Raw genomic sequence first — 25,479 nt, 5'->3', positions numbered from 1 at the left:
GCCTAATAGGATGGTGGGACGATACAGTGAGATGTATGGGAAGGGTTTTGCTTCTCACAACGAAAGACAGATGAACAGACACCGGCCAGACACCTGCTGTTGACAAGAGCCACACAGGCCTTTGGAGAGCAGATTGTTCACCCCAAGCTCGGTCTGTGCTCCCCTGTTTTGCTCTATGGGGTGGTCCTCACCCCAAAGGTGGCCAAGAATCTCCAGGGCACACCTACACCTGCAAGGTCCCTGGAAAAGATGGAAAAGCCTGACACCTCATTGCACTGGTGAGGCTGCAGGGCAACAGGCCCTGTGAGACGCTGCTGGTGGGAGTGCCAACTGGTGACCCTGGGAGGGGAGACTTGGCACTGATTCCACAATCACATATGATTCACCCTCAGCAAACCCAGTTCTAGGAACTGACCCTGAATGTGCACAAAATACAGCTGCGCAAGTTCACTCCAGGCAGCATTATCATCAGTGCAAAACACTGGAAACAACCTACAAGCACCTCCTTGGAAATGGGTGGAGGAACCCGTGGTGCGACCATCCAAAGGGCACAGGAAGAAGGAGGAGGGTCTCTGGAAGGGATGGAGAGTGACATCCAGCTACGCCAGTCAGCTGAGAAAGCAAAGTGCAAAAGAGTGTCCCTAAACGCTCCCTTTCGTGTAAGAAAGATGGGGAAATAAGAAAGTAGACATCTGTCTGCTTGTGTTGCAGGAAGGATAAATAAGAAAGCAGCAGATGGTCACCGATGACGGGTCAGAGGGGACAGATAGAAGGGGTGCCCGAGCAGGTAATTTCTCTGAGGAAACCTTTCTGAATGCTGGAAAATTCACCCAGCTCAATGAATTGGGACAGCATACACTGTTGGGTAACGACCAGCACAATCAAGCTATAGAACATTTCCATGGCCCCAAAAAGCTTCCCCCATGCCCCTGTGCCATTAACATTCACCCTCCCCCCGCCCCTGGCAATCACTGAAACTGCTTTCTATAGTTTTGACTTTTCTAGAGTTTCACATAAATGAAATCCTATGGTGTGTAGTCTTTCTGCTGGATTACTTCACTTAGCATAATGCTTTTGAGGGTCATCAGGTTGTTGCATGTATCAGTAATCCATTCCTTTTAACTGCTGAGTGGGATTCCACGGTATGGGTGTGCCAGAGTTTGCTTATGCATCCACCTGCTGATGGACATTTGGACTGCTTCTGGTTCAGGGCTGTTACAGTAAAGCTGCTACAAGCACTGTGTCTAAGTCTTCCTGTGAATGCAAATCTTCGTTTCTCTTGGGTAAATACATAGGAGTGGGATTGCTGCATCATGTGCTAAATATATGTTTAACTTTATCAGAAACTGCCAGATGGTTTTCCAAAGCGGGTGTATGACTGTGCCTTCCCGCCGGCGACACGTGGGAGCGCCGGGTGCTGCACGCCCTCTGCAGCACTTGCTGTTTCCTGTGTTTTGATCGCAGCCTTCCCAGTGGGTGTGTAGTGGTGTTCCACTGTGATTTGCACCTGGATTTCCGTGATGACTGCTCATGTTGAGCATCTTCCCATGTGCTTGTTTGTCACCCATATATCTTCTTTGGAGAGGTGTCTGACCAGATCTTTTGGTCACTGTTTTGACCAGTTGTTTGTCATTCTGTTATTGAAGTGTAGGAGTCCTTTGTCCATCCTGGATGTCAGGCCTCTATCAGACGTGCATTGCACATTTTTTCTCCAGTCGGAGGATTGTCTTTTCAACTTTTTTGATTTCTTTCTTTTTATTGTGATAAAATATATACATAAAATTTACCATTTTTAGCCACTTTTAAGTGTATAGTGCAGTGGCATTAAGTACATTCACATTGTTGTGTAAACATTTCCACCATCCATCTCCAGAAACTTTTCATCTTGCAAAACTGAAACTCTGCCCCCACTAAACACTCACTCCCCATCCCCTCTCTCCCTAGCCCTGGCACCCACCATTCTACTTTCTGTCTCTAGATTGTGACTAAGTACCTCGAATAAGTGAAATCATATAGTATTTGTCTTCTGTGTCTGGCTTAGTTCACTTAGCATAATGTCCTCAAAGCTCACCTGTGTTGGGAGATGTGTACACTCTCACTTTTTGTCACAGCAAGATGCTCCAGCCCACCTTGTACCTACCATTCCCTCCCTGGAATCAGCCATTTCTCCACGGAGCCCTGGTCCCTTCAGTGGGGAACGGTATTTAGAAACCAAGATCTGGGCACCAAGCGTGCTTGCTGCTGTTGGGCTATCGTTACTTCCAGGTCCTTTCAGAAGACAGAGGTAGGAAATTGTGTGTGTGTGTGTGAAAAATATCCCAGAGTTTAAATTGATATCTCCAATTCAAATCCAATACACACATAACAAATACATATAATAATCCAAAAGTGGAGCTAAAACCTAATAATAAAAAAATACTCTAAAAGAAGGCATGAGACAAGTAAACAAGGGACAAAGAACAGACGGGACACAGAAATACAGAAAATAAATAGCAAGATAGTAGATACCCAGCTATATTGATAATTACATTAAATACAAATGGTCTAAATATGCTGATTAAAAATCAATGGGGTCGGCCCAGTAGCATAGTGGTTAAGTTTGCACACTCCACTTCAGCAGCCTGGGGTTCACAGGTTCAGATTTCAGTGACAAAGGGTATTTCAAGACCACAATATGGGGTCAAGGGATGGTCATTGCTGTGGCTTGGTCACTTTTTCTAGACCTTTCAGCTGAGAGAGCTAGAGGGGAGCTAAAGATGATATAAATATAGACGTACAGACAGATGGATATAGATTAGATATAGGTCTGGATTAGATTAGATCTAGATGCACAATATATATACGGACTCCCTGGTAACCACTGTTCTTCATTGCTATAATTCTGTCTTTTCATCAATGTTATATAAAAGGAACCACACAATGTGTACCCTGTAGATGGGCTTTATTCGCTCAGCGTGATTCTCTGGAGACCTGTCAGGGCTGCGTGTCTCAGTAGTTCATCCCTTTCTGTTGCGGAGTAGGATCCACGATCTGCTGGTGCCACTGTGTGTTTAACCTCACCTGTTGAAGGACATCTGGATGGTCCCCAGCTTGGCATTACAAACACAGATCCGAGACGACAGAGCTCCAGAAGCTCCTCTCCACTTATTACACATGTGTTTTCTTTCTCCCACACTGAGGAGGACACAGGAGACGTGAGGATCAGAAGATCCTATAAGTACTCATTTGGTTTTCCCAACAGTATCAGAATAGCAATACTAATACCAACAACATGATCACTAAAAACAGGAAACATTTTTGTGGCACGTTTCCCATTCTCCCCTATCTGTTTCAACAGTTACCAGAGCATACAGCTGCTCCATGCTGCACTCGCTCCATCTTAGCCTCACTTTGCCTTAGCCCTACAGCTAACGCACATGTAATACCATCGTCAGTGCTTAAATTGATGTCTCCGATCATGTTAGCTGTCTGAAGCTCATTTTCCAGTGGATTCCTTAAGAAGGGCTCACAGGAACAAGTTCTCAGAATTCTGAGCTCTCCCATGTAGATAATTTCTCTGTGCCCTGTCAACTTAAAAAGCAAATTCCCCTGTTATTTTATCTGCAGAATGAGTTTATTCGGGAATAGCAAAAAGAATTGCAGTTCAGAATGTGCGTGCTCTGGTGAACCACAGGCAAATCCAGGGAACAAAGGAGGGAGCTGCTTTTATACAGAAATGGTGCGGGGGGGGGGGGGGGGGGGGGGGGGGGGGGGGGGGGCTTCTTCTAAAGGAAGGTTCATTGGGGGAGAGGAACAGTTCAGCACGGCCATGGCTTCCCATTGGCTGAGCTGTGGCATTTCCCATTGGCCAAACTGTGGCATTTCCCACTTGCTGAGCTGTGGCATTTCCCATTGGCTGAGCTGCGGCATTTCCCATTGGCTGAGCTGCGGCATTTCCCATTGGCTGAGCTGTGGCGTTTCCCATTGGCTGAGCTGTGGCCTTTCTCATTGGCTGAGCTGTGGCATTTCCCATTGGCTGAGCTGTGGCATTTCCCATTGGCTGAGCTGCGGCATTTCCCATTGGCTGAGCTGTGGCGTTTCCCATTGGCTGAGCTGTGGTCTTTCTCATTGGCTGAGCTGTGGCATTTCCCATTGGCTGAGCTGAGGCATTTCCCATTGGCTGAGCTGCGGCATTTCCCATTGGCTGAGCTGTGGCGTTTCCCATTGGCTGAGCTGTGGTCTTTCTCATTGGCTGAGCTGTGGCATTTCCCATTGGCTGAGCTGCAGCATTTCCCATTGGCTGAGCTGTGGTCTTTCTCATTGGCTGTGCTGTTGCCAGGTGGGTAGAGAAGTCTTCCTTCAGCAGTGGCCTGGTCTCCTTCCTGAAGAGATGCAAGGGTCCATCTCCTCCTGGCAGGTATGATTGACGATGTGTGAGGGCTCCCCCTACAGGCCTTCCTGACTCCAATTTAGTTGAAGTTCCTCTTATTCGTCTCACAGTCCTTTATATTTGAAAGCAATTTTTCTGGATTTAAATTCCCTGGCGCACATTTTCTGTCTGCAAATATCTTAAAAATATTAATCCATTATCTCTTGGCATAAAGTATTGTCAAAAAGTCTGATAAGCTAATATTTCTCTTATAAATAACGTGCTTTTTTCCAACATGCCCAAAGGATTTTTTTCCTTTTTCTTTAAACTCCAGTAATTTTGCTAGACTGTCTTGGTGTTGGTCTTTCTGGGCCAATATATTCAGGAATGTGGTGTGCTCTTTCAATATGTGGTTTCAAATCTTTCATGTTTCAGGAAAGTTTTCATGAATGATAATTTCCTCCTAGGATAACATCTTGCAAAACTGCAGTACACTATCCCAACCAGGACACTGACACTGACACTGCCCATCCCTGTGGGACCCCGCGTGCTGCCCTGAGTCTGAGTCGAATCCCATGGTGTGAATGTACCATAGTTTGTTTAACCATTCGCCCGTTGTAGGACATCTGGGTTGTTCCCAGTTTGGGCTGTTACAAATACAACTGCTATGAACATTTGCACACAGATTGTGTGAACATATGTTTTCATCTCTGGGATAAATGCCCAGGAGTACAATTACTAGGTCATATGGCAGTTGCATGTTTAGTTTTTCAAGAAACTGTCAAACTATTTTCCAGGGTGGCTGTACCATTTTACTTCCTACCAGCAATGCATGAGGGATTCAGTTTCTCCCAGTCCTCACCAGCATTTGGTGTCCTCACTATTTTTTACGTTAGCCATTCTGATGGGTGGTTTTCAGTTGCATTTCCTTAATGACCAACGATGTTGACCATCTTTCATGTGCTCATCAGTTGTTGGCACATCCTGTTCTGTGAGATGTTTCTTCATGTTTTTTATCCTTTTTCTAATTGGATTTTTTTTTTACTGTTGAGATTTGAGAGTTCTTTATATATTAAAGATACAAGTCCTTTGTCAGACATGTGGTTTGCAAAGATTTTCTCCCAGTCTGCAGTTTGCCTTCTCATCTGCTTAACAGGGTCTTTGGCAGAGCAAAAGTTTTTCATTTTGATGAGGTCCAGTTTAACTTTCCTTTGATGGATCATGCTTTTGGTGCCAAGTCTAAGAACTCTGTCTAGCCCCCGATCCCACATGACTTTCTACAAGTTTTGTAATTTTGTACTTGACCTTTCAGTCTGAGGGACATTCTAAGTTAACTCTGTGCCGTGTGAGATTCAGGCTGCAGTTCAGAGTTGTGCCTAAGGATGTCCACTTGCTCAGGAGAAAGGGCTTCTGCAGTGGGCTGACTTCTAAAACTGCTCCAAGGGGCCCACTCCCAGTACTCACACTCTTGTGTAATCCCCTCTCCTTAGAGTGGGCTGGCCAGTGACTTGCTTCTAACCAACAAAAGGGACAGGGTGTCACTTCCAAAATCAGGTAATGAGAGACTGTCACTTCCTTCTTGCTGGCATTCGCTCTTGCTCTCTCTGCCTGCTTGCTCTGATGAAGCAAGCTGCCATATGGAGAAGCCCACCTGGTAAGGAAGGGAGGGCGATCTCTGGCCGACAGCCTGTGAGGAGCTGAATCCTGCCCACAACTTCATGAGTGAGCTTGGATATGGATCCTCCCCAGTTGAGCCTTCAGAGGAGACCCCAGCCACACCTTGAAGAGCCTGAATGAGAGGACCCAACTAAGTCACAGAAACTGAGACAATAAATACCGTTCTCATAAGCCACTAAGTTTTGGGGAAATGTGTTATGCAGCAGTAGATAACTAATACAGCCTTGCTCCACCTGCCTTTACCAACGGCAGCCTCTCCTTGGCACTTCTTCCTAAGGAGGGGAGGGAGGTGGCTCTGGAGACTCAAATTCTGCCTTTTCCCTAAAGAGCACAGCAAGTGCATTGATGGCTGTCACACCCGAAAACCCTTTTCAAAATCACATTCGGGGTCATTGGGGGACATACTACATGGCCCTCGCACACCTTGGTGTTCACATGGGGGAGTAGCATGCACTGGACAGGGCTTCAGGACCCCTCCCTGGGAGACCCGACCACATCTGGGCCTCCGTGGAGCAGCTAAGCCTCTGTAGTGGACTTCCCACTTCCTAAGTGCCTGCTGTTATTACTCTTGCCTGAAGCCCATCCCTATGCTCCCTGTTAGTGAAGGAATTAATGGACGTGCAGGGCTTTGTCAACGCTTTAAATGGGGCCCTCAGCAACCATAACAGCTGCCGTTATGGAGCATTATTAAGCATGTGGCATTCATCCTCTCCTTTAATCCTTAAAGCCATCCTATGAGGTAGACGTTATTATTCCAGTTTTCTAGACGGGGACGTGAAGGCCCCATCACACAGCTAAGAGCCGGGATTGGATGGCAGGTCTGTGTTCCGCACTCCACACTCCACAGGCCAGGCAGTGCGCTCTAGGGGCACCGCACACAGTCGGCGCCTCTGGTGGAACGCCAGCCACTGAGCCCTTCGTGCCAACATTTGAAGACTCTGCTTCCGGGCTCCTATTCCGAGGGGGTCTTTTTCTGGAATACTCTACATGCATCTTTGAAGTGCAAGTTTTACAAAGTGGCTTAGGTCCAATTAAAGCCTGCATGTTAAAAAGCAAACAAAACAACAGCAATGACAACAAAGCCAAAAAACAAAACAGAACCCAAAACAAAAAACCCTCAAGATTCTTAAACACAAAGTTAATATGCAGACTGATGATCAAAAAGGCTCACTTCTCCCCTCCTCCCAAATACGCACAGAGCCAACCCAAGTCCAAAGAAGACAGCTAACACATCCATTTGCAAGTGGCTTCCGGTTTGCCAACTACTGTAACGTGATTTTACCTGGCAGACCTTTCAAACTTGCCCACGTGGGGAAAAAAACAATCCTGTAACCTCTCCGTTAATCAGAAGAGCCACCCTCACGGGTCCAGAAAGCCAAAAGTGCAGGCTTCTGGTTCAGGCAGAGGCTGCTGACTCACCCGGCAGGCTCTGTCGACATCTCCCCACCAAAAGGATAGCGGAATCAGCAACTTGAAGGCAGAAGTGCTGAAAAAGAGCACCTGGAGGACAGGATCCTGATGGACCAGCAAGAAACAAGAACGGCTTCACAATGCATGAAAAAAAGTAAGTGGGGGATGTAGGATGACAACCCTGATAAGCTGACCCCGTCTATACACAGGAAGATAGGAAAATGAATTAGCAAGGGGAACAAGATAGCAATCAGCCTGGAACTGTGAAGAATTAATCATGTTGGACAAACTTAATTTAGTTCTGACACTTCTTGGTTCGATGTACAAGAGTCAAGAATAAAGACAACTCAATCCTAGCCTATGGTTATTTGTAACACATACAGAAAATACTAGATTATGTTAACAGCATTAAAAGGCAAGAACTAAAGTCTGAAGATTGATTTCCTTGGTGCTTAAGAACATTTCAAGAATTTAAATGTGAAGCAAAAGCTAAGAGCCAGAGTGATTCTTCCAGACCCTGAGTCAGATATCATGGCCTCTGCTTAAGACCTCCGCGGCTGCTGCCTCACCCAGGGGAAAGCTGTAGTCCACACTGTAACACACCCCAACCCCGACTTCACCCATCACTGCCCCCTCCTCCAGACAGCCCAGGCTCCTCGCCCTGCTGTAAGACCACCCAGTCCACCCTCTGGCAGGGCCACACACTATTTACAGTCCTCCCAAAGAATCCAAGTCTCGTTCCACTGCAGCACCAGCCCTAAGTCCAGAATCTCGTCACTGAAATTGGCTCTCCTCGGATGGAGTTCCATAAGCACAGCTCCTGGTGTGGAGCTGCTCTCAGTCTGAAGACCCTGAACTAAGGAGACAACTTATCTGCCCTTTGTCCCCTGCCCCGCCACATCCCCACACAGTGGACAACGGGCCAGGCCTGGGGTAAGTGCTACAGACGTCTGTCCAAAGATGGGCGGGCAGAGAGGGGAGGCACATGGGAGGCACTGGCCACGGCAGTTCCATCAGCTGTTCTCCATGCTTCTTGGCTCTGCCTCTGGACTTCTAGTCCCGCCCTCTGAATTATCTTTCTTTTTCCATGAAATGTAGCCTGTGTTTGCAGCTGTGTAGTTTTCTCAACCTGCTTCCTGCCAGTAGAATCCTGAGGGTCCAAAGTCTTCTTTCGTTTCATACTGCCTGTCCCTTTCAGTCCAAACTGGCAGTTTTTGCCAATATAATTCTTTCAAAAGCTTTGAGTCTCCTGTGAATCTTACTGGGGTTCAATTTATTAGACAAAAGTCACATGCACAGGTCTCCTCAAATAAGCCCTTCTCTGTTTGGGGCTTCTACTGAGGGACAAGCTCTTAAGCTTCTTAGAAGTCTTATTGTTTGATGGAAAGACTGTCAACATCCTAAATTCTTAACAAAGCATTTTCCATCCACAGCCTCAGCTTCATTATAGATCGTCTTCCTGGCTGTCCTCTGGATTTGATCTTTGCTTCAAAGCCATTTTTTAATGTTAGTCTTGTTTGCCATCTGGAAAGGCTGAGAATAATTGAGACCAGTAAGTGCCACTCCTTCATGTTAAATACTCCTCCCTTTAGCTTCCCTACTCTCACCTTTTATTTACCTATTTTATTGTGGTAAGATATATATAACATAAATTTTGCCATTTTAAACACTTTTAAATGTACCATTTGGTGGCATTAATTACAGTCACGGTTTTGTGTAAACATCACCAGTCTCTTGCCACAAGTTTTTTAATATTACTCTAACAATTTTATTGAGATCACATTAGCCTTTAACACTGTAAGTTTCAGGTATACATTATGATATTCAGCCTTTGTACAGACTGCATTCTATTCTTGCCTTTCAGAAGCAGCAGGAAGCCAGAGGTGCCGTCAGCGCTCTGCCTGGAAATCTTTACCTAGATCACCCCGTCCACCAGTCACACTTTCTATTTCCCACCACCACACCGCATGCAACAGTACTGCTACTTCCTGTCACTACAGAGCAAGGGTCTGCTTTGGTGCAGTTCCCAGTATTCCCACACCTTCCCACCAACCCTCACTGGAAGTCTCCTCAAAGCCCCAAGGCACCAGCTAGCACTCTCCTCACAGCTCTTCAGGCTTTCTCAAGGTCCTTTCAACTCCTGCCCACTGCCCAGCTACAAAGTCTCTCCCCCACTTGAGGATTGGTTGGCAGTCTATTCACCACACTCCCACTTCAGGGCCTTTGCATTCGCTGCCTTCTGGGCTGAATGTTCTCCCCCGAGAGCACCCGATTGCTCAGATGCCACCTTATCAGGTGTCTCCCAACTGCCCCGTAAAAACTGCAACTTCCCACCACCCAGCCACTCCCCACATCCGACAGCCTTCTCTACTCTTACCCTTTAATCTGATACCGTATGTTGTCTTCTGTCCCCATTAGAGTGTGACTGCAGACTTTGGGACACTCAGTCTCCTCCGTGTCCCCAATGACTGCTAGACTGTGCCTGACACACAGTATGGGTTCAACAAATGTGTTAAATGAGCAAGAAATGTTTCTGCCCTTTTGAAACAACTTGAACAAAGTTGCCAAAGCTCATCCCTTGCTTGAAGTGAGTTCAGCATCACTTCCGAGGGAGCATCCTTGGGGCGTGTGGCCATGGCCGTGGCTGGTGGCAAGGTCTGCAGGAGAGCTGTGAGCGTCCAAGTGCATGACTGCGGAAGGCACGCCACGGGCAGGGCAGACCCTGGGGACCCAGGTCCAGTGCTCATTGGGCTCCAGGGTAGACTGTGCAGCCCTGGTCTGTCTCAGGAGACAGAGAAAGGCCCTGTCACTCTAGTTGCTCAATAAGCATCAAGCCTAGGTCCCCGGCTTCCTATGTAAGTCTGCTAGGCATCCACTTCCCTCAACCAGAAGACCCTGGGTCTAAGGAAAGCACACATCAAATGTGGCTGGGCCCCGCACTGACCCGAGCTCTGCATCTGGCTCCAGCTCGAACCAGATCCCACGTCGGAGCTCTGAACCTATCAAACGAGGTCCCCTCACAGGGTGCGGTGGGGCTGATGAGTCTGGTCATGACTCTTTCACCACCATGCACCATCCTCTCCAGCGCCACATGATCAAGTCAGATGCTGACTCGAACCCTCCAAACACAGGAATCACGGCAGTTAGCCCATCCAGCAATGTAATAAATCAGTTAAAGAAGGTTCTTTTCTTTTTATTTTTGCAATGTCATTCCATACAAAAGCAACAGAAACATAACAGTCTTAACAAGAAGTTTACAATTGAATATTCGAACAGAAATCTGTACACATTATCATTTACAGCAATTTTACATGGAAAATCGATTGTAAAAAAAAAAGTTCTTTCTAAATCCTGCTGCCTTAACTCTTGGAGTATTATGGGTAGAAGGCCTACTGAGTGCTATTTACAAGTACCAAATTAAGACTGTATAACTTACATAAAATCCATTAACAGCTCAATTTAACGTCTTTGACTATTCAGTGCTCTATATGAGGAAAAAAAAGCCACCTTGACATATTGATGAAAGGCCAAAAATTAAGTTTCCATGAAAATATTAAAGGTGTCTGATTCTGAGAATGCTTCAAAGAAAGCTGCTGCTAGTTTGGTCCCATGAATATATGGTTAAATCCAAACCAGCCATCTGGTAAGTGGCAACTTAATATCTAAAATACTTGTGGAAAACCAGTTAAAATATGCTTGTCAGGTTAGCTTAAAAGATGGTAGGAATTAAGCAATTAAGTTTGTTGCAAGATTGCTTCAAGTTCAATTTTTCTTGGATTTAATTCCATTTACAAGTTAAAACATGCAAAATATACTCACTATACATAAAATTAACGTTTCTTAAGAAAATAAGGCAAGAATAACAATTCACCATGAGATAACGAACTATTAACAGAAACCATCCAGTTACGATGCACAACACATGCTTGGCTGGCCCTCCACCCAGACAGGTGGAGGCAAGTCTTGTTCTCAGTGGCCTCCAGGTGGCCCCAGTTAGCTCATAGCTGGGAAGTCTTTCAAGGGTTCAGTTAGACAAGCTTCCAAATCAAACTCGTCCCCCACTTGGCAGTCCACGTGTCTAACTTTGGTGGGTGTGCCAGAGTACACATCCTAGAAAACAGAAGCCCAGGTCATGGCTAGTTCCTCAGACATACAGAAGGCACTAAGCACAAGGCTGCTAAGCCCCACCGAGGGACTGAGCGCTGCCTCCTACACCCGCAGTGCCCCAGGACCCAGACCGATCCTTACCAGCAAGGGTCTATGAATGCTGGAACACACAAGACAGAATCCAAAGCAATTAGCTAGCTAAAATTGAAGGATAACATCAAACTTTACTTCAGCTGGATGTGTCAACTCCTACCCACTAACACTGCCCCTCACCCCCTACAATGAGAAACCACTTGACCCTTGAAGGCCTCTGAGCCGCAGCCACTCAACTCTAACAGGAGCTGCTGTGTAGACTAGATGCACACTGTCACCTACTGGGACTTGTGAAGCAGAACCACATCAAACCGAGGCAGAGCCGGTTCAGCTCTAGCACTGGGGCCGAGCCTATCTCACCTCAAAAACGGGGGCCGCTTCCTACAGCCCACAACTTCCAGGAACCATGTGAGAGAATGCACGTCAAGGTCTGTGCATTCACTTCGGCTCAGCAGGGATCCTAATAATTATACCATCAAAGGGACAGTACATACTATTTACAAGGCCCAGTATAAGAACTCAAAGTCCAGATGTGTACGCCACGTACACCTTCTCTAAGAACGCATGCTGAAGGCCCAGGCAAGGCTGAACAGTGACTCTCAAGACAGGAGGTGACAGCGTTTAGTTCAATATATTTCTGGATTGCTTTAATGAACAGGTTTTGGTTTTTTCATTGAAAAAGTTTAACTGAGGGGCTGGCCCGGTGGCACAGTGGTTGAGTTCACGTGCTCTGCTTTGGCGGCCCAGAGTTTGTGGGTTTGGATTCCGGGCGCAGACCTATGCATCGCTCATTGAGCCATACTGTGGCAGCATCCCACACATAAAAGAGGAAGATGGGCATGGCTGTTAGCTCAGGGCTAACCTTCCTCACCAAAAAAAAAAAAGTTTAACTGGAAGGTCATACATTCAAATGTCAGTTTACAACTTAAGGAGTTTAAACCAGATGAAGTATGTTTATATGACCTAAAACCAAAGTTCTAAATCAATGTTAAAAAAGAGTTCTATTTTTACAATAGAGAAATCTGGTTGATACCACCCAAGTCACGTTATAAATTTAACATTACCAATAGTGGGACAAACTGATATACACCACCCCTGCATCGAAATATTCTTGCCCAAAGTGTTTACTCTGAATCAAATTCTTTTTTTTTTTTTTAAGATTGGTACCTGAACTAATATCTGTTGCCAATCTTTTTTTTCCTCCTTCTTCCCCTAAAGTCCCTAGGACATAGTTGTATAATCTAGTTGTGAGTGCCTCTAGTTCTGTGGGACACCGCCTCAGCATGGGCTGACGAGCGGTGCCATGTCCCTGCCCGGGATCTGAACCACCAAAACCCTGGGCTGCCGAAGTGGAGCGCACGAACTTAACCACTCGGCCATGGGGCCGGCCCCTGAGTCTAATTCTTACGGAAACAATATGACAACTCCCAATTGAGGAATATATCACTTTACAAAAACTAGCCTGAACTCTTCAAAATAAAAAGTCAATGTCAGTGGGGAAAGGTAGGGAGACTATTCTAAGCTAAAGGATATTAAGAGACACAGTAATTTAAACACATAATCCTTGATTAAATTTTGGATCAAAAAGATCCATAAAGGGCCGGCCCGGTGGCACAGCGGTTAAGTTGGCACATTCCACTCGGCAGTCCAGGGTTCGCTGGTTCGGATCCCGGGTGCGGACATGGCACCGCTTGGCAAAAGCCATGCTGTGGTAAGTGTCCCATGTATAAAGAGGAAGATGGGCATGGATGTTAGCTCAGGGCCAGTCTTCCTCAGCAAAAAGAGGATTGGCAGTACCTCAGGGCTAATCTTCCTCAAAAAAAAAAAAAAGATTCGTAAAAATGACATTATTGGGACAACTGACAAACCTGAATATGGACTGTTTATTAGACAGCAGCACATTATCAATGTTACATTTCTTGGGCACGATAGTTGTATCGTGGCTGTGTCCAGTGTTCAATGGTGAAGCTCCACCACCCTGCAGCTTGCTTTTGAGCAGTTAAGCAACACACACTGGGACAGACAGACAGTCTCTGTCTACTGGGTGTCCACTGTACTAAATAAATACCTACTTTCACCCAGCCTTCTCTCCTCCTTCTGCACATCCAGCTGTCTCTGAGCCACCCCTCCCTGTGGCTGCCCCCAGCATCTCCCACCAGGACCCCTGCCTCTCATCTTTAAGGTCTGGCTCCCTGCACACAACTGTGCAGTCTCAGCCCCCTCCCTGGCCCCTCAGGCCTGTGCATCTCCCTCTAACTTCTGATACTGCAAGTGGCATGTTCAGAATCTATTTCTTGAGACGGGACAAGGGTTAATCTTAATCCAAACTGAGGATATGACCTGCTGAGATCTTCATAGGTTTCTTTTTAGTCCTGCCTATGTGTAAATTCCACAAAACTAGGATCATCCTCTCATTAAATATCCTGTTATTTATCTCAACAATTTTCCCATGTCATTAGTCTTCAAAACCAATCTGTAACAGTTGTATTCCTTATAATAACAACATAATTTTACCATTCCTCTATTGTTGGACATTTATGTTATTTCTAACCTCTCAGTGACACACTGTCAGTAACAAGAGTGTGTGGTGTGCAGATGTTCCACGAGACTAGAAGGACATGCACCAGGCTCACCAGGAGTGACACAGATCAAAGGAGAGCAGGAAAAGGCAACTATAAACGTTTGTTTTATAAGCTTCTGAACTGTTCAAACAGTACAGGATGATCTTATATAAAGGATGAGTACTTCACAACAAATATTTGTGTTCTATAGGTTTTAACCTATTTTTTCACTTAATATGCTGGATATTTCCCTATGTAAATATTGGGGTAGTCTCGTTTATAAAATAAAAGGCAGGCCAGCCCTGTGGCCAAGTGGTTAAGTTCGCAAGCTCTGCTTCAGCAGCCTGGGGTTCACCAGTTCAGATCCTGAGCACAGACCTACACACCACTTATCAACCATGCTGTGGCAGCATCCCACATAGAGGAACCAGAATGACTTACACCTAGGATAGACAACTATGTACTCAGGCTTTGGGGGGAAAAAAAAAGAGAGAAAGACTGGTAACAGATGTTAGTTCAGGGCAAATCTTCCTCACAAAAAAATATAAATAAATAAAATAAAAGGACCCTTTTATTGTAAACTGCTGATGTGTGTTTGCTTGTACACATGCAGAAAAATCTGGAGAACATGCACCCAACCAGTGACTACAGAAATGGAGATGAAGCAATTCTGTACGCTGCTTTTAATCTTAAGTTTTTTCTCAAAAACATGTAATTTTTTTAAATTGGCAAATGTGGGGAAAACTCCTAGGCACAAAGCATTCCTTTATTTATTAACAATTAGCAGATGATTCCTCTACTAGCAATTCACCAGCACAAATTGTATACAGCCTAAAATTAATGCTAGTGACAATGCTTGTGAAGACGCTGGAACCAGAGGGGAAAAGGCTTTTTACGTGTAAATGGAAATGGTAGGACTGGTTAGTTGGACTGAACGAAAACTTAAATTAAGGCCACTACCTAGCAACTCCATCAAATCTGACATTTCGATGATGTTAGAGAAAGGGGTAAGGAGTCCCTTTTTCATAAGCACTAGAATCAAACTTCAGCTTAAACTTTAGTTTATAAAGTGGCATATATTGTCAACAACTAACGTGAAGCACCCACACTAAGAGACAGAACCGAGGAAAGGTACTTACGAAGTTATCCTGAGAGCTCGCCTGGGACTCGGAGCTGCTGTCCACGGATTCCGTCTCCATTTCCCCAAGGTCGACAGGATGTCTGTGAAGTGAAGCCAAACAGGCGTGTCAGTCACCACCTAACACAGCCAGGAGACACGGGGCACAGGAAAGTTCTCCAAGTCTGTTCATTAAAACAAACGCCATCAACACCACGCTGCCCCAGGAGGACAGACACGTGTCTCCTCTGCTCTCTGAGGATGGAACAGCTTTCAGTGACTCCCCATGTGCCGCACTGAACCGCTGCAAATTGATCACAGATGTAAAGCTGGTGGCAGTCACTGCAGGCGAAAACATTCGCCTGGTTCAGGGCGCACCACAAGCAGCCCATTCTCAACTGCAGAGAAACTACTTATACACATCCACGAGCATCCTTGTAAGTACAAGCATCAATAATAAGACCAATTTGGGGGGAATGAGATGAACACTGCAACAAACCACAGTACACATCATCATTCATTTTTCCAATTTTCTAATTATAAAGAGAATGCGACAATAGTGTCACACTGGAAAAAAATCAGTACGACATCCGTGAGGCCAAATTTGTAAAACCATGTTAGGAACTGCTTCAAACATGACAGTTCCTAATAAATTTCCCCAACACAAAGCAGAAACTCAAATATTTGTTGAACAAATAAATGTGTCTCTGAGAGAGAGAGGCTCAGGTGAACAGAGGAGATGAGAAGAGATACCACACAGAGGGAGGTAAGTGCAAGACCATTTGTTCCACCTCCTTGTTTAACCGGAATCCTAACGATGTGGCAAAAATTCAGGCCTGATCTTTGCAACTAGGCACAAATTTAAAAACCAATAAAGAAAAGATAAAAGGCTTCCTTCATTAAAGAAAAGGCCTTTAATTTCCATAGTTCAATTACTCCAATACTTTTTAGAATATTTATCTTAAAAACCAACAAAAACCCACTTATTTCTAGGTTTGCTAAGCTCTATTGTTTCTAGCCACAAAAAGCAAATCCAATCCAGAAAGCACACTCCTCCCTCCAGAGCCCACCCGGCCAGCTTTATACACTTGCACAGAGAAAACAGACAAGCAGTTGTGATAACTGGCTGCTCTGCTCCCTGAGCACTCCCAGGGAGACTTGACACCACAACAACCTGCCACACAAGTGACAGAGCGATGTCAGTCACCACACGCATCTCAGAAGTCAAGGATAAGAATGCAATGAAGACATACATCTCTTGCAAATCACATCCTTCTTCAGCTGGAGGATCCCAAAAATGCAGAGCCACCTTCCAGAGTCTGATCTGCTGGTCCCAAGATCGTCGACTATACTTCTTAAATTTGTTGGGGGTCTTGGGATGAATGCCAGGCTGTCGAAGGTGTCTGCGGGAGAGAAAAAGATTACCCTAGCACACGCCCTTCACATGTGCGCATTAGTTTGAAGACAACCAAACTCTGAGATCAGTGTTATTAAAAAGTTATCAATCAACTGAGATTGTACAAACTGAGCAAAGGCACGTATAAGAAAGCACTACCTCTCTGACTCTACTATTCTTTTGCAATCTGTGCTCCAGAAAAGTACACACGAATCCCAATTCTGCCAAGAAAAGTTGATGCACTCTCTAAAGCCTTCTTTGTATCCTTATGTGTGTGAGGAAGCATGACAGGCAAGAGCACGCTGCTTGTGCAAAATGGGGCAATGCTCATTTTTTCTCCAGTAACATCTTCACAATATGTGACTTGAACTTGACTTTTTTTCCCATCATGTATTTTAATAACTTTCCATTTACAAGACTGCTTGAGGACTAAAATGTTACCTAACAATTCTAAACTATGAAAATGTTACGTTTTAAAATATTCATGTCCTTGGTTTTTCAGTCACCATTCTTATTTATTTACCTAAGCACCTGAAAGTCATTAACAAACAGTTCTTAGCAGGTGTGAACTATTCCCAGAATCAGATTTGCCCTGTAAGCAACTCTCTAGACTACAATGCCACACGACTTGATCAAGACATGCCAATGCAACGAGACTACCTTGGGACTTCTTTGATATAGCGATCATAAGCAATGGTATTCTTTCCATAGTTGATCTGTTTCTGTCTTCTCATCAGGACACTTTCATCCGTCTCTAAGTCGGCTGGCACTGAAGACATAGACTCCTTTGAATCAGAACTGAAGAAAATGAAATTAACAACTGAACAAGCCTCCCAATTAAGATTATGAAAGAAAATGTTGAAACACAATAATGAAGGAGTATTTGTCCTCTAGATTCCAAACCATATTAACCCCAGAACACTCCAGAACCTTTGTATATAGGGGAATTTAGTACATGATACAATATTTCCTATCAGTGAAGAACAGACTAATCAGTCAGTAGATGCTATTGAGACAACCAGTATTTTGTGTTCACAATTAGAAAAGAAACATTTCTATGGCATTTACCTTCCCGATGATGATTTTCTCTCTCTCCCAAAGTCATTTATGAGGAGTTTTCTTTTATATCTGGGAACAAAATAAATGTTGCTGTTTTTAAAAACGCATACAAATTAACTTAGGGGCCAGCCCCGTGGCCAAGTGGTTAGGTTCGCATGCTCCGCTTCAGCAACCCAGGGTTTTGCCAGTTCGGATCCTGGGTGCAGACACGGCACTGTCTGTTGGGCCACATTGAGGCGGCGTCCCACATGCCACAACTAGAAGGACCGACAACTAAAATATACAACTATGTGCTGGGGGAATTTGGGGAGAAAAAGCAGAAAAGAAAAAAAAAAGTTAACATTTAATGCTCTTAGAGCTAAAAGACAGCCACTAGGAATAGCCTTCTTCCTGAGAGGTGTGGTCTGGGTAAGTGGATTAGGGTAACAGCATGTTGTTTCTCTTACAGTCACACATCCCATAATGATGTTGTGGTCAACAACGGACCACGTATACGACTGTGGTCCCATTAGATTAGTACCACGTAGCTGAGGTGTGTAGTAGGCTATACCATCTAGGTTGTGTAAGTACACTCTATGATGTTTGCAAAACAACAAAATCCCCTAACACATTTCTCAAAATGTTAGGTGACACATGACTGTATTTTCAACCTCCCTCTGTCACCTTCTTTTATAAGAAGATAAAGGTTATTTGCCCAGATCACATAGTGCTTAAAGCAACCAAGCTGAGAGAGAACACTCCTCCCTCAATGCCCTCAGGCGCCACTGTCTGTACCGCAGAGGGCTCTGGGCCAAAGACACCCTAACACTTTCAGTTTAAGTAGTGAGATCCAAACAACCTTGAAATTTACACCCCAAAAACCCTGTAGCCTTTTGAAAAAAATAAACATACGTGGGAATTTAAAAAGTTTATTTCTAATACCACAATTACTTATTAATGGGACACGTGTGCCTGATGGGCACTGCTCACCTTCTCTGATCTTGAAAAGAGAATGAACATCCCCCACCCTGTCTTGCGCCTCACGGACTTCATGAGGCATTTGCCTTCTATCACAGAACTACCAAAACCCAGCTTTGCAAAGGTATGTCACCAAAGGAGCATACTGCAAGCTAACACTGAAACCATGAACCATCTCAAGCTAGAAGTTCATGCAAGTATCTAAAAGATGTCCAGATCACTGTGTCTCCTTCAAAAATCTAAAATTCTTGTACCTCTCTCAAGTTTGCTGTGGCATCCAGTGCAGTCTGGACATCAGAAAGTTAACGAACTAAGTTATTTCCTGTGTACGTGGAACAGCACTGATTATGTACCATCCTGTGAGAACTGAGAAACTAGTCTCTCAAATCATTTTTTGCAGGCTTCATGCTCTCTGGAACCCCAGCTGACAAAGACTGGCTTTACGTGTGACAAACCCATTCTCAAATTTTCAGACAGCTGATGTGTAGTGTGTGTTACCCTCCTTGAAGTACAGTGAGCTGAATTCTCACACCCCCCTTCCTGGTGGGAAGTAAGGCAGACCACCATCTTCAGCAGGTCAAATCACCTGGGTGTTTCTAAAACCAGCAGCTTTCGATCAGAAACGGTGCAATCAACAGAGTGACCCAAAACAGAGCAGGCCTGTTTTGCAAAAGAGGACAATTTTCAGAGACAACTGAGGAAAAAAAGAGGGGTCCACCAACAGGAGGGTCAAGACAAGAGGGTCACGACAGACAGGGGTCTCCCCGTGTGGCCTAAGAGCTGCAGATGGTACTTGGCAAGGGGTGACGGGGGTCAGGACAGATAGGTACGCTGAGAGTTATGATGAGCCTTGTGAGTAGAACACAGAAACTGCATAGACCAAGTCAAACATCCTAACTTCAGTTGGAAAAATCAAGATCTAGATAAATAAAACTCATTCAAAACACTGGAGGCCACGTCTGTCAACTCCCAGTCCACTTTTTCTACCCAGGCATACAACTTACCCACACACATACATTTTGATGCCTAAACGAAATTAAGTGGCCCCTTGAGTGATCATAACCAACCCCCTTGTGTGCCCGTGCCTTTCCAAAGGAGGCAACTATAAAGACTACCAACCACTGCAGAGGCAGAGCAGGCAGTCTGGCCCTGCTTGACACTGAGGACACATTTTCTCATCAGAATTAAGAACTAACGGAGTCTTGGTTCAACATACTTCAACTACTTAAGAGCCACAATATTTTAACTCTAAGTTCATTCAGCTGGGTTAGATGGCAGATATCAAAGGGGAGAAAAGCCTAAAAACACAAGAATTAATCAAGGGAGGTAAGTAGTGGTTAAGGACGCACCATCAGAACCGTAATGAATCAGGGAAGTGGCTTGGAGTTGGTGAGAACTTGGATACACACAACAATTTTGGGTACAAGTACAAGGAGTTCACAGACCCCAAGTGAGAGAGCCCTCCCTGTGCTCTGGCATTTCCGAGCTATTACCTTAGCCAGGTGTCAGTCAAGAGTATGCTACCTGAGGAGAGCACCTCCACGCACTTTGCTGGGGTGAGCGCGCCCAGCATGTAGGTTAGAGCACATCATGGCTGTCCTCTGCGATCCAGCAGTACCACCTCCCACCTACTGCCGTCCCGGAAGGACAGCCACTAAGACGGTGGTGCTTAAACTTCACTGCGCACACTCATCTGGACGGCTTCTTAAAACATGGCTGGGCCCCACCTGGAGTTTCCCAGTCAGCAGGCCTGGGGAGGGGCCTGAGAATCTGCATTTCTTTTTTCCTTAAAGATTGGCACCTAGGCTAACAACTGTTGCCAATCTTCCCTTTTTTTTTTTTTTTAAGGATTGGCACCTGAGCTAACAACTGTTGCCAATCTTTTTTTTTTTTCCCCTGCTTTATTTCCCAAACTCCCCCCGCCACCCCAGTACACAGTTGTGTATCTTAGTTGCAGGTCCTTCCAGTTGTGGGATGTGGGATGCCGCCTCAATGTGACCTGACGAGCGGTGCCACGTCCGCATTCAGGATCCGAACCCTGGGCCGCCGCAGCAGATCGGACGAACTCGGCCACAGAGCCGGCTGAATCTGCATTTCTAACAAGTTCCCAGAAACTGCTGATGTTGCTGGGCTGGGGACCAGACCTCTAAGAACCACTACTCTAAGACATACTTTGAATTTAATATATAATTAAAAAGACGATGGATAACATTTCAAAGTGGTCTGAAATGTATACCTTGCAATTTCTTTGTTAACTCTGGTCCTCATTTCATCTTCTTCAACTGCACTTGCCCAGTCTGAACATCTAGAACGGGGCTTAGGGCCTTCAGGAGTGGTAAAGCTGCAATAAAACAAAAATGCACATTGGAACCACACTTTCAGTTTCCTTTCAAATCACACATCAAGAAACGTTCAGAGGTTGTTTGGAAAGTGCCAAGGAAATAGGCTCCAGGGTAATCTCTGCTCTGTAACTTATTAGCTCACTGAGTTTGGGCAATTCGCTGAAAGCCTCTCTGGGCTTCATTCAATAAGCTACTTCTGTGCATCCACCATGTGCCTGCATTTGCTAAATCATGAGGACACGGACCACTGGGAGATAGGCAGACAAAGTCAATGAGATATCATCAGCACCGAGAAGGTGCCTAATACAACTTGTTCTTTTATTTTCAAAATGAGAAGTTACTTTTTTCAGGATTTTAAAAAAGATTTCAGATAGCACATGCTTAACGCTAAGCAGAGTGACTGGCACATAAAAGGTACCTAATAAATAGTGGCTACTATTTACTTCTAAATGCACACAATTAACGATAATATATCACACTGTAATTAAAATAGAGGGCAGAATATACATGGGAATCCTTGCTGCAGTAGGACAGTCCACTAGTAAAGGTACCTCTCTGCCAAAGTTGGGTTAACTCAATCTAGGAGCTCAGTTTTATCTAGAACTCAAGGACATCTTTAGTCAATATCAGGCAACTTGAAACATAAGGCTTGACGCCAAGAATTCTGGCACTTAGAATTTCTGGTATGTCTGTTATTTGTAGATTAGATGTAAACTTACATTTTTATTTTTCCTCCTCAGTTTTCTATTGGCCACCACTGGTATATCAAAACTAGACACTAACTTCAACTACAACAATAAGCAACCTTATATATTCCAGCTGCAAACCAAATGACCTGCTTTGAAAATGCAATTGCAACAGCAAGTGAAGAATCCTTTTACACAATTATCGTTTCTTCCCTTCTGGTGACCCCACTCAGAGAAACTCAAATTGGATTTTTAAAAGTAAATTTCCAGAGTCTAAAAATAATTGGCAGGGTCTGAAATCAAATTAATGAACCAAAGGTTAAACTGACTCAATAACTGTGTCAGATACAGGAGACAACCAGATCAAGAGGTTCACGGATGGGTCTCCCAGCCGTGACAGATCCCTGAACTTTTACAAGGTGCTTACAAATGATGTTTTGCTACATCTCATATTTTGGTAGTATAATAAAAAATACTTTTGGTGGAACTAAAACGTATTTCTTAGATTAGGCAGATTATATTCACCACCTACCCTACCTTAGGACAAGAGTACTTTTGGAGAAATTGCTCAAATGGAAAACAAAACTTACTTTACACACTGAACTAACTTCCCTCCAAAAGGACTACTCCTTGCATGCTGTGAGGGACACGTAGCTGGCTCTACTCACCAGGTACCTGCGTGCATTCCCCACTCATCACCACAGGGGATTGTGGGGAGAAAAGCATTATGCACAGAGCAAACTGCAGGTGTACAGGGCCTAGGACATGAGCCTTCCTACCATGTTAGAAAAATAAGGAGGCCTAGGTGGCTGACTGGTAAGCTAGAAGGGTACTCATGGGGATACAAAGAACTTTTAAGACAATATAACGATTTAACATTTCATCTTCAGCTAAAAGAGAGACCACTTGGAGGGCTCAGAGCTTGATCTCAGTGATGACCTTTGATTACCTTCTCTTCACATCTAGCCCTAGGGCTGTACAGGCCCTCTCCTACACTCACACCTCCTCCCAGATAATTTCCCCTAGTCTCAAATCTTTAAAAGCCATCCCTATATGCTGATAACTCACGTCTGTGCCTAAGGCGAGCGGCCTCCTCCATTCAGACTTAGATCTCATTAACTTCTTGATATTTCCTGCTCATCTGAGAAGTTTCTTAGACCTAACCACTGATTCCTTCCCCATGCCAAGTCTGCTCCATCCCCCCCCCTTCATCCTGATAAATGGTTCCACAAGTGACAAAGGAGTCCAAGCCTAAAAAATTGGAATCATCTTGACTCATCTCTTCAGCCCCCCAACCCATCAGCAAGTACGAGTCCTGCTTTAAAAAGTCTATCCTGAACCATCCATTTCTCAGCACTCCCTTCACCTGAACTTAGCTGCCCCCCCCACCCTTTATCCTCCTCTAGTCAGTCCTCAAACAGGCCAAATATGTCCCCACCTGAGGGCTGTGGCACTCAGATCCTCACAGAGACCACCTCCCACTTCATCCCAGTCACCACACATAAGGTCCCCCAACAGAGGCCTTCCCTGACCACGGGCTCTGAACAGCACGCCAGCCTTCACCACCATCACCTCCCGCTTGTTTTCTTCAGCCACTCCTCGTCCCTCTGAAATACCTCGTCTGACTTGCTGACCCACCCACGCTAGGGCAGAGGCACAACAAAAACGGAAATCTTGTTGGGCAGGTGTCTCGACCTCCCCAACACTCTGCCCTACCTAGAAAATGCTGAAACACACACATAAACGCTGCAGTGAAGGGTACCTGGGGAGCGTCAGGACAGAAAGAGGAACCTGAAGCTTAGACCTTGGTTTGCATCCTGGCGTCCACCTTTTACGACTCTGGTGTGATACCTAACTTCTCTAAGCTGACCGTTAAAGGCCAACCTGACTAGCTGCGTTGGAACATTCTAAGAAGTTCACAGTAGCTCAGGATGCCGTTCCCAGAACACAACAGAGCTCACTGAGTGACTGAGGTTGAAGCCAGTTTTCGTTGACACCTATCACTGGGACACATCACGGGCTCCTCAAGTACCTCAGTCATGTTATGGCAGACAAGCACCTTAACTAGTCAAGTATAGTGAGGCCCAGGCCTCTTAACTAGTCAGGTGTGATGAGGCATAGACACCTTAACTAGTCAAGTGTTGTAAAACACAAGCTCCATGACTAGCCAAGTGTGGTGAGATAACAAGTGCCTTAACTAGCCAAGCGTGGTGAGGTACAGGTGACCTAACTTGCCAAGGTGGTGACCCACAGGAACCATAACTAATCAAGTGGTGTGAGGCACAAGCACCCTAACTAGTCAGGGTGGTGACCTGCAGGCCTTAACTAGCTGGGGAGAGGGGTGATGATGACAACCCACAGGTGCCCTCGTGGGGGGGTGACCCACAGGCCGTGACTAGTGGGGGGGTCGTGACCCACAAGCAGTGGCTAGTCAGCGTGGGGGTCTGTGTGACTGGCAGGCCCGTTGACTAATGCGGGGGTAACCCACAGGCCGTGACTAGTGGGGGGGGTGCCCCACAGGCAGTGGCTAGTGGTGGGGGGTGATCAGCAGGCACATTGACTAGTGGGGGGAGTGACTCACAGGCCGTAACAAGTGGGGGGGGGACCAGCGGGCGCGTTGACTAGTCGGGGGGGTGACCCACAGGCCCTGGCTAGTGGGGGGGTCCCCACAGGCCTTGACTAGTCGGGAGGGGGGTGACCAGCAGGCGCCTTGACTAGTGTCAGGGAGGGGCCCCACAGGCCGTGGCTAATCGGGGGGTGGGGGGTACCCCACAGGCCGTGGTTAGTGGGGGGGTGACGGGCAGGCGCGTTGACTAGTGGGGGGGGTTGACCCACAGGCCGTTGCTAGTGGGGGGGGTGACCAGCAGGCGCGTTGACTAGTCAGGGAGGGGGCCCCACAGGCTGTGACTAGTCGGGGATGGGGTGCCCCACAGGCCGTGGCTAGTCGGGGGTGGGGTAACCCACAGGCGGTGGTTAGTGGGGGGAGGGGTGACGGGCAGGCGCGTTGACTAGTCAGGAGGGGGCCCCACAGGCTGTGACTGGTCGGGGGTGGGGTGCCCCTCAGGCCGTGGCTAGTCGCGGGGGTGACCAGCAGGCGCGTTGACTAGCCAGGGAGGGGGCCCCACAGGCTGTGACTAGTCGGGGGTGGGGTGCCCCACAGGCCGTGGCTAGTCAGGGGTGGGGTAACCCACAGGCGGTGGTTAGCGGGGGGGGGGGGTGACGGGCAGGCGCGTTGACTAGCCAGGGAGAGAGCCCCGCAGGCCGCGTCCCGCCCCGGGCCCGATGCTCGCCCCGCCGGGAGGCGCCCGCGCGAGCCAGGCCGGCCCACCTGTCGGGTCTGCGGTCGCCCACCGGCCTCGCGGGGCCCTCGGCGTCCTCGGGCTTCCTGCGCCTCCCGTCGGCTCCGCGCTTCCGGCCGAGGCTCCATCTCGCGGGGGGCGGCGGGCTGCCGACGAAAGGCTGCGTCAGGGGGGACCGGCCCAAGGACCCGCCCGGCCCGACCCCGCGGACGCCCCGGCGCGCGGCCGGCCTCACCTGGCGTCGCCGTCGCAGCGGCTGCCGCCCCGGGGCGGGCTTCGCGGCCGGCAGGCCATGGCGCGCGGCGTGCGGGGCGCGGGAAGGGATCCGCGCTGCTCCGGGGCCGGCGCTGACAGACCGCGCGCGCCCCGCCCCGGCCGCCTTTATGCGCCGCGGGCCCCGCCCCCGCGCTCCCGCGCCGCGCCGGGC

At 46.7% G+C, this 25,479-nt stretch overlaps 1 protein-coding gene across 1 annotated transcript; it reads right to left on the bottom strand.

Moving 5' to 3' along the window:
• Window positions 1-10,612: 10,612 nt before the first annotated feature.
• Window positions 10,613-25,448, bottom strand: SLBP (stem-loop histone mRNA binding protein). Its single transcript, XM_044768003.2, has 8 exons — window positions 25,288-25,448; window positions 25,082-25,198; window positions 20,962-21,066; window positions 17,778-17,837; window positions 17,370-17,507; window positions 16,567-16,716; window positions 15,336-15,417; window positions 10,613-11,545 (listed from the first exon to the last, which is right to left on the bottom strand). The coding sequence occupies exons 1-8, from the start codon at window positions 25,344-25,346 to the stop codon at window positions 11,429-11,431; spliced, it is 828 nt and encodes a 275-aa protein (XP_044623938.1). The 5' UTR covers window positions 25,347-25,448; the 3' UTR covers window positions 10,613-11,428.
• Between the last annotated feature and the right edge of the window lie 31 nt (window positions 25,449-25,479).

The sequence above is a fragment of the Equus asinus genome, chromosome 3 (assembly GCF_041296235.1).
Source record: "Equus asinus isolate D_3611 breed Donkey chromosome 3, EquAss-T2T_v2, whole genome shotgun sequence".
Classification (NCBI taxonomy): Eukaryota; Metazoa; Chordata; class Mammalia; order Perissodactyla; family Equidae; genus Equus; species Equus asinus.
Note: the sequence above shows the minus strand (reverse complement) of the source record. Positions and strands in the feature narration are given on the sequence as shown.

What these genes read in the sequence shown, in the direction of transcription:
- SLBP (XM_044768003.2), bottom strand. Translation starts at nt 25,346, where the DNA reads ATGGCCTGCCGGCCGCGAAGCCCGCCCCGGGGCGGCAGCCGCTGCGAC. An exon ending in GTTAACAAAGAAATTGCAAG is followed by an intron (nt 17,838 to 20,961) that starts GTATACATTTCA and finishes TTTTGTTCCCAG; the next exon opens with ATATAAAAGAAAACTCCTCA. An exon ending in AGAAAATCATCATCGGGAAG is followed by an intron (nt 17,508 to 17,777) that starts GTAAATGCCATA and finishes CATTTTCTTCAG; the next exon opens with TTCTGATTCAAAGGAGTCTA.